The following is a 15,155-nucleotide window of genomic DNA, read 5'->3' on the forward strand; positions in this document are numbered from 1 at the left end:
TGGGTTTTTTTTGTTGTTTTGTTTGTTTGTTTGTTTGTTTTTACCAGAAGGAAGTTGTAACCTTTGTAATATGTTAGTGAACATGGTTCAAACAGTATGCTTTAAAGACCTCACAGGCAAAGCGAGATAAACTTTAATTTTTGAAAGTTCAACATAAGCCCTAGGAGAGAGGGCTGTAGTTTGTTGAAATGCCACTGTGTTCAGTTTTCAGTAGTGTTAAAAAGTTTTACATCCAATCTCTATGATTTACTAGAATGTTGTATTTATGCCTGCATGTGTTGCTGTTAACATTTGCAATACTCAGGCTTTTGAGGTCAGGGAAAACCACTATATTTTGGTTTCCAGAACTGTGACAGAGAAGAAAATCCAAATATATACTAGCTATGGCTTGAGAGGCAAAGATATATATATATATATATGTGTACCCATATGAATCTATATACCCAGTCTTTTGATTTGTGAATAATGTAGCAGCACTACTGACATTCTGAATGAATACACAATCCTTTTGTTTCCCCTTTAAAAAAAATCTTTCTTTTTAATTGTAGAAATAAAATCTGAAGTCTCATGCCTCCCTCCATCTTCTGTGAGTCAGCAGGAATAAACCTGCAGTTTACTTGCTTGCAGTGTGAGTCAGCAAGACAATCCTGCCACCCTGTGCCAGGCAGGATGTAGACAGGGAAATGGTTTTTACTGTTGTCTTTGGCTACTGTCAGCTCTCACAGAATGAATTTTGCTCAGTAGTACCCCAAAAGCAAAATGTGGTCAGACAAAATTAAATTAAAATTGAAAATTTACTCTCATGAGCTCAAAGGAAAAAAAAAACCAACAACCAACCTCTCCAAAACCCCCAGTACAATTGCATAACTCCTACTCAACTAGTTTACCAGTTAACGTTAGTTAACCAGGATATAAAGATAGTTGCTATTTTGCCAATCTAGTTCCAGGTATCTGTGACAAAAGTCAGAAGCTCACATGTTCAACTGAAAACTAGGCCACATTTCAAAATTTTGGACCTCAATCTCTTGTGTTTGCAAGTGTATAGCCACACAGGGAAATTGCTTCCAAAGAGGTATGATTGCTAGAACACAGTGGGAGAATCAAAATTTAATGCCTCAGTACAGTACTGGATGTTTCCATTGCTCTGCTTCCAGAGAATAACAGGATAACCAACATTAAAGACAAAATACTATTAGGATTTATATCAAGTTTGTGTCAAAGTATAGTAACAGAAGAAACATTCTTTGATGTTTTAATAAAACAATGCTGTCTCTCTTACGAAGAAGAGCTAAAATAATTCACATAATTGTCCTGGTACTTGCAGGCTTCATGAATCCTTAACAAGGATAGGTCATGATAATGTACCACAAGTGGCCTCAATAACCTGGTAAGATTTTTCAGTGATTACATTTAGGTATGATTTGTTTCAACTCCATCTCTAATACTCAAACACAGGCATTTCAGGACTCAATTTATGTGCATATAAGACTGAAAGAGTTAATGCAAAATACCAAATGAGAAATATAACCCAAAATTATCTAGGACTACAGGAAATAAAAGAAGCAATAGCACAGTTCATTTAAACTTGAAAAAAAAATGAATGCTAAAACAATAGAGGAAATGAAGTCCAAAGGAGTGAATTTGACAAGTGAGAGAAACTTGGAAGTCATTCCTTATGAAATAGGTAGAAAAGGATTAAGAGCAACAAATGTGCAATGCATTTTATAATGAGATTTGACAGTAAAATGTCAGGGTTAACTCAGAGTTCTTGAGAGTTGATTAATCAGAAGTTCCTTAAAATAGGGATGTCCTGTTGGCAGATATTTGCCATATATATTGTACATATAAATCTCAATTTGCTATTTAAAAGATGAAAAAATAAATAATCCTGAGTGATCCAGATGGCTGTAAAACTTTCAATATTGGTACAAAACAAAAGAACTTGACCACACCTTTAAGATCTTCACTACTTCCAAAATGCCACTGTTGGGTAGGTGCTCTTTGGGGCTGGAGATGAGATGCTAGTCAGTAATCCCAGGTGCAAGAACCTCTTTGGCAGGCAGGGCAGTCCTGGCTTAGGGAACTGTCCTAGGTGTGGTGAAGAGGAAAGTATTAGATATGAGAGTCTAGGACCAAAAGAATTTGTTCAGCATCAGTATTGCTTGCTTAGCTATATTTTTTATACTATTAAAAGCCCATCAGTGTAAGAAAGAAAAAAGGAAATGAGGACACATGCGTATCTGTCTGTATCTGTTTCCTTATATAGATATTCTTATATATAAGAATACAAAATAGCAAGCAAAAAATTTTTAAGTGACAGAAAATTGCTCATTTACTTAAAAGTGCAATATACTCAAGCAGATGCTGTAGTTGTTTTAGTAATTTTTTTCATAACTCCCTTGTTTTATAGCTCTGTTTTTCAAATACCAGAGTTAGGATCAGCTGGATTGATTAGGGTCATTACTTGGAATTCCAGTGACAGTCTGGGCAATCAATGTAAATTGGTGATAAACAGAATCATTTATGTGGAAGCATCTGGAACATGAAAACAAGGGGATAATCAAAGGATGTGCAAGTGCAGTCTGTATTTTGCCTTTTATTGTTTCCATGAATATTATTTTCCTATAAAGACTTTTTCCATCTCTTTTCAAACCCTTTTTTTTTTTTTGAATTGTTTTCGCTGTGCATGTGTGGTAGCAGCTTTGAAGGATGATAATTTAATGGTGGGTTTCTCAGTGGGGAGAAAATTAAAATGTACAGCCTTTTGTCTGTGTGGCGAGTTGTTAAATCACTTCCCACAATATGACACAGCTTGTGGCATTATACATGACATAAAAACTCTTCATTAACATGTGTCCTACTGTGAAAAATGTGGTATATTAGTTGGCCTGCCCATAAGTAAACCTTGTTGCAAGAGAGGATTTTGTACTCCTGTGAATAAGAATTAAATATTGTTTATTAAAACTTTATATTGTTTTATCTTTACAAAAAATACAAGGAAGTTGCTTGGAAGATCTCTTTGCCCTTAGTGTCTAACACATTATTTTTATCTATTATTCACTGTTTTTTTAAAATATCCATTCTAATTTTCTAAGGAAAAAGCCTGGGAAACCAGTATATAGTACACACCAGAAAAGGAAGAAATGAGATTGACTGACAAGGAATTTACTCTCTTTTATGAATTCAGCATACCTTCAGCCAAAGCCCACCTTGCCTTGGATTAGGTCATGAACTCCTCCACAAATTGTCTGTTATCTATCTCTGTGACAAAAGAGTCTGCCATGTATGCAATGCCAGGTGTACTGTATGTGGTTACTCTGCTTAGGGCTGAGGTGTGCTGGCTGTGTAGGTACAGAAAAACACCTCACCTGGAGAGCTTTTTCTCTAAAGAGAGGGCCATCAGAACTCAAGCACAGGAGGTACTGGGGAGGAGGGATAGAGAGCACACTACTAACTTAGAGAATAGTCAGTTTTTATTTTTAGTAATGCAATAATTTCATACTGGGCTCTTGCTACACTGGTATTGGAAAGCAGTTTCAAGGTGTATTTGACAGCTGTCAAGAAAGCAGTTTGCAAAGATTGTGCCAAAGATGCAAAAACTGAGGACATCTACAATCTGATTAACACAAATGAAGCATGCCTGTGGGCTTCTGGCCCCTCATTGTAACTCCAACTAAAGTATGGAATAGCTATATTTTATGTAAATTATGTAAAAATTAAAGTTTAAACTTGATGTCTTTTGCCAACAATATATTAATTTGACATCATAGACTATTATCCAACGGATTTGAATTTTAATGTCAGAAAAGAATTTTCAGACAATAACAGACACTTGGTATTCTTATTTGAAACAACACTGTAACAGAAAAGGCACCAAAGCTAATACATGGACTCTTCTAAAAAATATTTGTATATTACATGAAAGGTAAAATGTAACTCATATGTAACTCAGAGTTCTCAGCAGAGAACTCTGGATGGGAAGACGCTTCCATAGGCAGAGTAGGAATAGCTAGAGATGGTTGACTGGGAAGACAATTCTGATTGATGAACATCTATAATGCCTTACCTCTCATCCTAATTACCACATAGAATTGTGTCATTATTAATGCTATGTCAGTTGTTATTGCATTCTACTAAATGCGGACTCAGAGTGGACATCACTGGGTAAGCATATACTTCCTCATTACAACTATGGTAATGGTATATCACCAAGAATAAATAATAATAAATGTCATAAACACACAAAGAACATCAGCTCTTGCATCTTAAATGTTATCCCTGCTTTCCATCTTCTTTTATATGTTTGTAAGTAACTAAACTTTTTGTAAAATTTCATATTTCCTTGCATAAGGTTATAAAAATGCACATATTAGAGATCAACCCAGTTTTATGTCCAAAAGAACTGGATTAATTTTAAATATCTTTAGAGCCTGTCAAAACTCAAATGTAACTCCAGGTTTTCTAAAATGAAGTTATGGCCTCAGAAACATGTAGTGAAAGATTTTTTCATTAAAGTAGATCCAATTCTTACCAGAGCAACAAAAACCTGTGGTGCTCTGGGTAATGTGCATTTTGACTAGCTTTCTGGCTGATAATGAACCAGAAATTTGTTAGTGTCACACCTGTCATGCAGCTTCCGCATCATCGGTCTATCTTCCTCCAAGGAAAGGTTAAATGTGTAGCCTTTCTTTGCATGGTGCGCACTCTTTGGCTCTGCACAAGGAAGATAAAGCCTGTCAGAAGAAGTGGTGAATAATTGGCATTGTTCTGGTTCCTTCAGTATCGGTGGTTTTTTTCACAATCAATAGGCATTTTTCTTCATTTGCCCTTCAATCCAGACAGCAAACACAGTATTGTATAAACAACAACTGACACATGAGATACAGTCAGTCTTGAGCAATATTCATATATCCTGCTCTGTTGCAATCATGGAGGGGTTGATGTATCCCATGATTTAATCATGGTGCAGCAGCAAATTAACAGCTCAAGCTGGCGCCTTTGAGAAGGGATGCCTAATAAAAATGCACTGGACTTTTACACCCTCAGAGTCTAAGCTCTCAAAATCTGGGGTCATCAGTTCCTGCTGTGTCTAAATGTCCAGTCACCTGGCTGACACCACAGGTTCCTGGGCCTTTTGTTGTGCAATGAGTAGCTCAGGTTTACTTTTCCTTGAGCTCCTGCTGCCCAGAGTACAATCTGCAGCTTGAACTGCCCTGCTTACCAAGTTGTCCACACTAAACATATCCTTAGCACATCCACTTCTAACCAGATCCTTTTCCTCTTGCTATGTTGTGATATTAAGGGTGGAGCAAGTTTATTTTTCTCATTTTTGTCCCCTTTTCATTGCACTTCTCCATACATTTTCTGGGCTGCTGGGATGTTTTTGCCTATTCTCTCTCATATGTTAATAAGCATTTGCAGTCAGTGGGTGTCAGTGGCACCACTAAAAATAAACATCACAAATTCAATATATCATTAATTCTGGAGAGAAGTGAAGATGCTACAATGTCCACTAGGTTCTAAACCCTCCTTGAGAATGATTGAGGTGTTATTTCTTCATTCTGGTCACATGTTCATCTACATCAGCTCTTTATTTTTATAATTATTTCATTTATCCATTGCTTCCCAGGTTTTTGAATAATGGCTTCAATAATTATTAAGGGGTTCATAAATGGAAGAGATAAAACTATTTGTATTAGCCACAATCCTGAAAGTTTTATGGCCTGCAGGTAGAGCACACCAGAACGATGACACAAGTAGAAAATTTTCAAAAGTTGCAAATATCCAGATTTTCCTTGTCAGTAGAGGAGTAAAGATCCTGAGCAGTTTCTTAAAGATAGTTCTATTTCTGTGTCAATTCAATTAAAATCTGGCAAATGTTAGCATATTCTTTTTATTATTACTGAAATTATTACTAGGTAATTCTAGTATATTCCTACTATGTCAATAACTGTGGCCACAAAAGTCTAGTCTTCAAGTACACCAGGACATTTGCCTTGTTTTTTGCTAAGATTGCTTAATACTCTCTTCAGAATTCCAGTTAGAGAGCTGAGTTGGGGTTTTGGTTGGTGGTTTGTCTATTTTGAGTTACTTGTCTCCCACTAATACTAGATTGTTTACTGGAGAACAGATGAAAAGCCTGAGGCCACCTCTCTCCCTGCCCAGCCCGCAGCAAGGTCTAAGCACCCAGTGCAGAGCAGCTGGTACAGAGCCAGATTCCAAATGGCCATCAAGACTGAGCATTGCAGTCCTTTAATGTGCCATAGAGAATAATCTTACATATGCCTCATTTTCATCATATCCAAAAGATAAGCTTGAAAGAGAGAGGAATATGTAAACTCCAAGATCCTGGGGCATCCTTTAGGCACATAACCTATCAGTATTGCAGGGAACAATAAGAGTTTAGGTGACATAGAGGGCATGGGAAAAAGAATGAAGCATATGGTGTACACTGAAGTGTAAAATCACTTGGCTGTATGAAAGAGACCTCAGGCTCACTCTGTGGAAAAGCTGGCTTGAATGGGAAGTGTGTCAGTGTCTTCACAGACAAGGAGAGTGGGAAAGGATTCGTGGCATAATTCCATCATCTGAAAAGATGTCAATGACAGAGCTTCCCCTTACCATCCCTGTCTGCATTAGGGGTTTGAGAGGGCAGTGGTGTGTCTTCCATTTCACAGGAAGGATACTGGGCAAGAGGGAAAGAGATCCTTCCTTGCTTCAATTACAGAAGGAAAACAATGTCTCCTGACAAAGCTGGAGAGCAACCCTTCCTGCTCAGAGAGGCATGGACACTTGGCGCACTCTTTAGAAAATAAAGGCAGGAAGTTCACCTGGGGACGCTGAACACTTTTAGAAACACCTCCAAACTCATAGTTGCTTCTCTGATACTGCCTCTTACCAAGTAAATAAACTGAGAAAGAAGAGATAACCTGGGCTCCACCTAAGATCCCACCACTATGCTGTGACCTCTAATAATTCAGCTAAAGGACTTTGCAGTGACCATGCTGTAGATAAAGACAGGAGAATTATTTTTAAGGACTAATCAGTGCACATCAACAGTAACTTAAAAAAAAAAAAAAAGTTTCATAGAGGTTTTTTAATGTGGTTTTGGTTTGGTAGAAGTTTTTTGCATAGGTTTGGTGTTTTCTTATTTCATTTTCCTGGCAAGATGATGCACCCCAGTTCATTGAGTATTCCTTTCATAAATCAAAAACATCAGAAGTACAACATGTTTCCTGAAATTGCTGGAATAAACATTATACATAGCCCCCTCTGGAGCATTTTGGTTAGGGTGTTTGTCTTGCTGTTTGTGCATGTGAATTACTACATATTAATCTAAAAGTCTGTAAAATCGGCCTCTCTGTGGTAGGCAAGCAACCTTGGAGGACTTGGTCCAAAATATGGTGAATAGATTGAGGCTATCTGGAAGTTCATATTCCTGGTATATTTACTCCATGGACATGTCTTTACTGAATATATTTTCTTGCCTTCCATATGGTCTGTGGGTGAAGACATCATAGGTTATATGAATATTTGCCCTGGACATTGGTGAGTTAGTAAAAAGGCATGATCTGAAGAGATATTCAGAGTAAACTCAAGATATATCGTCAGTGGGTGCAACCTGAAATATATTGAGTAGTGAGGTTGGAGATCTATTCCCAGCAGGCCATGTGCACATAACTCACAAACATACAGCACATTTTTATGCATATATACATGACCACGTACAAACACATTGCAGAAAAAACCACCTAGGACCCCCCAGAGGGGCTCCCATAAACACCAAGAGCATCATCATCCTCACACTCTCCCCCCTCCAAAACAGTGCAGCATCAAGGTCCATTCATGAGAATGTGTATCTGTGCAGGTATACACATTGTGGCTCCCTCCATCAGTTGGGCTCATAACCTCAATCTGCCAGTAGCTGCCCCTGGATCCCAATCTCCTCAATTTCCTGGCACCTGGACATAAGCCTCCAGTATTGACTTGGCAGTGATGGTTTCATGCTGGGATTTTACTTGGAACAACCCTGAAAGGGACCTGGATGTGGTGTCCCAGTATTTTTCTGAGTCTTAATTTGGTAATCACACTCCTGCTCCACCAGGATAGTGTACATAGGCTTTGGATAATCTGATGTTTCCTGCAATAGGCCTGAGAGCACCCAGGACCCAGGAAATTATTTGGGCTCTCTCTCCTGCCACAATCTCTCTGTGCTTCTTTTGGATAAGCTTTTATCACCTAATCCAATGTGAACAGTCTGGTTTCCACAGCAGTGACATCAGAGCAGCTCCCCCATACTGCTCTGTGCTATCTTCCTTGTTTTCCAGCATCTCAGCTGCCTCAGCCAGCTGGGGCTGCATGTTCCTGAAGCCAACTCTGTCACACTGCACAGCATTCCTTGCAAGCTGACAACAGCACACACAGGCCCCTTGCCATTGCTGCCTGGGAAGTTATTTGAAGATCTCTCTGTTTTAAGATAAGCCAAAAGCATTTTTTGTTTGCATTCAGCTCTTTTTTGACAAGGGGCTGGTAGAAGTGCAGTACAGTGAGCACAAGCATGGTGTTGATCATGGAAAGCAATGGATCATTGCACTCCTCCATTAATTGCCCCTCTGGAGTCTATACATTATAAAAATTCAAGCATGATGCAGATTGCCTGCCTACCATAAAACTAGAAAGAGAAACATATACAGGGTAAATTACTATTGACATACACCAGGTCATGAAAGTGAACAAGAAATGTCCTTTTCAGCTTACTGCAAACACCATCTTTGCCTTTTCATGTCTTCAATCTTCCTCAAGCTGAAGTTCTTTACAAGGACAACAGTTTGTGTTTTGGACTAATCAGAAGCCTTGGACATTTGTTCCTTGTATGCCAGGAACAGCAACATCTCTTTTTTTTTCAAGTGACCTATGTGTTGGCTTTGGTGGAGAGTTGTGGGAATCAAAACCTACAGAGGCCAATAGTGGAACTATATGTATATGTATAAAAGAAAACATAACAGTGATAAGCCTATTATAGCCTTTGAATCAAGCATCTGCTGATGTGGTGTTGGGTGTGAATACATTTGACTAATTTTCAGTCAGTTATATTTCTGCTCTACTGAGTCGTTTGCAAAATATAAGCCTTGGGATTTGTTTGCAGGGACAAGATCTCTTCTTGTTACTTAAAAAAAAAATAACTAGAAGATGAGACAAAAGTAAGACAGATTACAAAAATGTCTATTAATAAAATAAGTTGCTTAAGTAATGAGAAGAATTTAAATGTACAGATTTGTAGTTGTAGAACAAATAATCTGGCTGCAGTAAAATGAAGGGACCTTACATTCTTAATGAAAGAAACTAATGTAAAGCTCTGGAGGCAAAGTCTGCAAAACATGGCTGAATGAATGCTCTTTAACAGTTGTGTGATGATATTTCTTCAGGCTGTATTTCTTCATCAGTTTATTCTATTTCGACTTTACAGATTATGTAAATAATTCCTTAATAAGTAAAGCTTAATATCTTTATATTTTGCTTTCATAATGTATTTGATTTCCTGCTGACATAAAGGGAATAAATTGGCTCCCAGCTAATAATTGTTCAGAGCTAAGCTCTTTTAGGGTCCTTAATGGACTAACATACTCTGACATTTGAGGTACTAGTATTTGCAAAGTTGCTGTGGTGACAAATGTAGTTCGGGTTAAAAATCACAATAATAATTCTACTTTGCTTAACCACTCAGCATGATTCCAAAAGGACATTTCTGCCAAAATGAATACATGTTTTCCTTTTTTCCTGAGAAATGGTATCTTTAGTAAATATAAGTATATGGGGAAGTTTGACTTCTTTTTGGTCACAGTACCCTACACCTACTCAAATTTACTATTAAAACATTTAAAATAGCACAGTGAAGAAAAGATTGAAGAAAAGATCAGGTCAGCCCAAGGGAACAATCTGTAGAACAAAAAGTCTGGGACTTGCCTCAACTTCTTTTCAGTTGTTGAGATAAAGTAAAACATTCCTAAAAGCAGTGATTCTTCCTTTAAATTTCTCTGCCTGTCACTGCAAACCCATCAGACATTGCCTAGAGGTTTTTTTTCACTCATGCAGGGAACCTGTAGGCAATGGCATTGGACTCAGGGTCACAGTGATAGCTCTAGCAAGCTTTTGCCCATGGCATGCAATAAGCAAAGCCAACTGGGGAGATGTGATCCATTTTGTGTCTTTCACTAGAATCAGTTGTCAGACTAAGATTAGAAAAGATCATGATCTTTTTTATTAATGTAAGACTTTGCAGATCGGGGTCTCAATAAGTAGATGATGGCTGTGTTATGAACGGGGTCACTAGTAAACGTACCGATGCAGACCAGCTCAAAATATTTAGGTGACAGATTTTTGAAGCTATTTCATCTTTGTCAAAGAGACTTTGAGAAAAAAAGTCCATCATATGCCACAGGATCCCTTTCCAGGGTGTCCTCTCATAATCATGTCGTTAGAGAAGTTAGTTTCTATTCTATTTTTCCTAAGCACCCCTGTATTGTCCAAGTAGGGAGGGAGGGAGGGAGGAAATGGTGTGGGACAGGCTGGCAGAAAGAGGTATACTCTCTGTCTTTTTCTCTCTCCATTGATCATTGATCCCCCAAAAACTTCAAGCCTAGAGCCAGACTTAGTCACAAGTTCAAGACCAAAGCCTAAGTGCTTGGAGGAAGTTTCCTGCATCCTGTGTCACCATCAAGGACACATACTGCTCCCAGTCAGAAAGTGGTAACCAGCAGCATCACTCTTGGCTGAGCCAGGAGCTTTCCTTCTACAGAGCAGACATGGGGTACCAGCAGAATCGGTGGCAGGCAGAAACTGACAGGCACCACGAGTTATAGTTCCAAGTCACCCATTATTGCTCCTGCTCAAAAGAAACCACTGTAAGCTGTTTCACCACCAGCACTCATGGTCCCTATGGTGTTTTAAGGCCTCAGACACTTCCATTCAGCTGCAGTCATGGCTAAGGCTTGTGCAATTTAAACAGAAGGTAAGTCAGAGTTCAAACTCAGCCCTGCCCATGGCTTAATGCACAATGGAAGTGTTGCTGACCTTCTGGTAGATAAAATACTTGCAGAGAAATGTGATGGAGATGAAGACAGACTAGCTCAGAAATTTTTGAAGTTTTCCTGCTAAATTTACATCCTGATCTCAAAAGTAAAAGATAAGAATTAATACATTGTTGATTTTCTTTCAGAGCTCTGTTTTTAGATTGTAAGGTTTGTATTAAAATGTGAAAATGGGAAAAAATATAATCTGTTTCTTTCTAAAAGGTAAAGGAAGAATGTTGAGGGCAGGAGAAAATTACTATTTTCAGCAAGCAAAAGTTAAACCCTGTGTTGATACTATCTCTGTAACAGTAAAACCTGACAGATAATCCTTAGCTTATTTGAAATCTGTAATTAAACAGTCATGTTACCCTGGTTTGTCAAAATCAGTATTGTCTGTCTCTTTTGTCTTTTTGCAACTCTTCCTGAAATTAAGGGGAATTTGCTTTGCTTTGACTCCTTTCGCTCCCTTTCTCTTTTAAGGTCAACTCAAATCAAAACGTACTCTTGGGATAATGCCCAGGTTATTTTGGTTGGCAACAAATGTGACATGGAGGATGAACGGGTAGTCTTCACTGAGAGGGGGAAAACATTTAGCAGAGCAACTTGGTAAGAAATGACACAACAAAAGCTTTGTGGTTGTTTGTGAGAATGCAAAAATTAATTCAATTTATAGCTTACAGAACTTGCAAATACATATTCATGACACATTCATTGTAAAGGAATAGTCACACACTCCTTCCCTTTTATTTCTACAGCCTTTTTGAAATGGAGCAAGAAGACAAGTAATTCAGAAAACCCCAGTAATGGTGTTTTTTTCCTGTCCCCTCAAAAAAAAAAAAAAAAAAAAAAACAAGAGAGAAGAAAGGAGATATTGCAGAAAAAGCTTACTAAACCTTTTTGCAACTTGAGTCGATTTGGGTTATGATTAGCAATACCGATAATCCAGAACAGAAATATGCTGCTCTCCCACTGCTAACACTTCATCCACTGATCTACTGTACATTCACAGAACTGTAGATATGAACTGTAGATATGAATTTTGTCTCCTGGGAAGCAAATTCTGTACACACAGAAAATTGCCAAGCTGTGAGCACCTTTGTTGTTTCTGTTTCTACACAATAGTGTTATCCTTTCATACCACGAAATGTTTTTGGAGTGACACTGGTCAAACTTTAGTGGCAAATCTCCAGAGCATCATTTGTAATACTATTACCTAGGCTCTTTTTTCCTTCAAATTTCCTGATCTCTGGAGAGTAAGCTCAGCAGGTGTGTAAATCAAACTCTGGAATTGTTAGAGGTCAATTTATGTACAGGGAATCATAAATTATGGGCATGGATTTGTTATTGTTTTTAAAAACTCTGTGTAGTAAAAGCTCAGTCTGGTCAAAATATGTGTAACCAAGATCTCCTTGTCACTATTCCTATATAGATAGGTAGATGAAAGTATGTTTTTAATCAGGGATCTAATCTCATGCTGGTGGTTCTTAAGTCATGGTATGTTCATAGGCTCAATGATCTTATTTTTAAAAAATATTGTTTTCCACTTGTACAATTACTTTTCCTGGTAAACAATTTTATCAGAGTAACATACCTTCCTATTGAAACTGTCTTATAAGTGCTGTATATGTGTAAAAGAACTTCTTGAATGAATATGTTAACGATTACTGTACGCTTGTCTTTGAAAGATGGCAGGAAATATTTAACAGAAGGTTATATCCAGAAAACTTACCAATATTTGTAAAGAATTGAGTTCTCAAAACTGAGTGCAACCAAACCATTAACAGAGGGATATTTATCTTTGCAGGAATACCTGTCATATTTTTATATATATTTTTCTATATATGTTCTTCCATTTCTAATGTTTACTCATTGCACTAGGAGATAGGAATATATATTCATTGGAAAAAGAGATCCCAAAAATCTAACTGTATACTTTTACCATGAATTTTGACAAGGTGATGAAACATTAGCAACAACCATTAATTTTCACTATAGAGTTTGAAATTGTTTTAAAGTCACAAAAAAATCTGAATTTCTAGTGCCTTGAATCATAAAAAAGAAAATAACACAATGAATTGACAAGGCATCCCAAAGTCATAAATTTATCAAGACAAGAAGGAACTTTGCATGTTTTACAGTCAGGAATCCTCAGATGTAATAACCAATGCTTGAAAAGAAGAAAAAAGGGTAATGAGATAGATAACAAAACTCGTGTTTCAGGCTTTAAAGCAAATTCTAACTCCTGGGATTTAAAATTCAATCTTTATGGAAGAAGATTATCCTCTATTTCCATATTTATCTTCTCAGGGGGTTTCTTTTCTCAGATATATATCCTGTGGCTATCTCAAGGGTAGATTAATTGTATTAGATAGACTTGTGTCTCTGATCCAGTCATTTACTGTAGTCAGACTGCACACACAAATGTTTACATGTTTCCTGTACAGCTACAGTAATTTCTTAAATCTGCCCTGAGAGTGGGTGAGGTGATGTCAGGAGCAGCAGAAGACTTTTCCTTAACTGCAGTAAGTGCCCTGGACTTGCTGGCTGGTTTGGAGGCACCCATTGTGTTACACACATGGGACTGTCTTTTGTTTCTCTGGCAGCAAATTGATAACATCTCTTACAGACAAGTTTTAAAGATAACCATATAGATTTTCTGTCCAGGCAGACATTTTAAAAGTGAGAGCCCTTTGAACACAGTGTTGATCACAGACGCTAGCCAATAAGATTCATGAGTGCTAGTACAAAAACTAGGCTGTGACACCTTCTGTTCTCAAGTGTGGTTTTATTTTCAGCCCTTGTTTATTTGAAGTCCCTAGAAAATGAACACATGCACCTTCTGGGGTGACTATTCAGAAGGTCAAATAGAGCACTGGGAGTTTAACCCTCTGGGGAACATGGTGTTCTGTTGAGAACAGTGTTATTGGAAAATGGAGACTCCTTTTGGCTCCTGACCTCTCTGAAAAGTGTGGCCCTAAAGTTCAATAACAAGGTGTAATCATTCATTTCTTTAAATCACTGTGCTGGCTTTTTCTCAAGTGTAACCCAAACAAGGAGTTTAAATGAACCAACAATAAATCTCATTACTGTTGGAGGAGGTCTGCTGAATGAGACAACTGCCCTGTGGTACATCTGCGTACCTTTTTCATGGCACTACTCAAAGTTCACAAAAGAATGAAGGAATAGTTAGGATCTCAGATCTGACCTTGAAGAAAAATTACAGAATCTTTATGAGGACAGAATCTGTCATATTTGCTTTGAAGATTTTTTTAAATTTATTGTTAATAACATGACACTGGCAATACCACTATGGATCATAGCTACAAGCAGTGTTGTAGGTATGTTGTGTAAAAGATGTGAACTGACAAACATGCAGTGATACTTTCTCTGACCATAGAAAATTATATTTGTGGTTGTCATGAATCCAAATGCAATACATTTATATTCAATAGTCCTTTTGTAATTTTTTTCTGTGATTGTACAATGATGTCTTTGAAGCCATTGTAGAGTCATACCACCCACAATATCCTTTAAATATGCACAGTTTATCTGTTATCTACTGCTCCTTTGAACTGGCCCCTGATAGTTTAATTTTATTTTTCTTCACTGTTATATTCTTACAAAGAGTATACATTGCTTGCTATTACCTGCTCTGTACCTCTGTGGGTTTCAGAGAGCTCTGTCATATTCCCTTTTTTCTCCATAAGGTAATTCCAGAATATTTAATTGTTCCAGGCATAAAGACACAAAGACGTACATTAGTCATTCCTTATCATCCCATTCAGTACTTTTTTAAAGTGGTTTTTTTCAGAAATCAGTTCATGGTTGTTTAACACAATAGCATCATTAACAGGTAAAGGTTAGAATGAAATGAAAATAGATGAGAGCAAATAAAGTCACATTTACTTTTCTCATATAGGTATTATTCCAAGAATGTGTAGAAATGTGACAAACTAGCCAATAGAGAGAAATAATTAATACAAGGTTATTATTGATTTGGTAATGACAGCAAACACATTTAAAGAAGTTTATTCACTAATCACTAGCAAAAAAGGGTATGGAATGTAATTCTTATGATATTTTCTA

The 15,155-nt window shown here is 37.3% G+C and overlaps 1 protein-coding gene across 1 annotated transcript in view; it reads left to right on the plus strand.

The window, feature by feature from the left end:
* RAB3C (RAB3C, member RAS oncogene family) overlaps positions 1–15,155 on the plus strand; it is a 115,478-nt gene that overhangs the window by 83,972 nt on the left and 16,351 nt on the right. The window contains 2 exon segments of the mRNA XM_063181490.1: positions 11,550–11,649; positions 11,651–11,675. Of these exon segments, the coding sequence (XP_063037560.1) occupies positions 11,550–11,649; positions 11,651–11,675 (125 nt within the window).

The sequence above is a fragment of the Melospiza melodia genome, chromosome Z, assembly GCF_035770615.1.
Source record: "Melospiza melodia melodia isolate bMelMel2 chromosome Z, bMelMel2.pri, whole genome shotgun sequence".
In the NCBI taxonomy this organism is placed as follows: Eukaryota; Metazoa; Chordata; class Aves; order Passeriformes; family Passerellidae; genus Melospiza; species Melospiza melodia.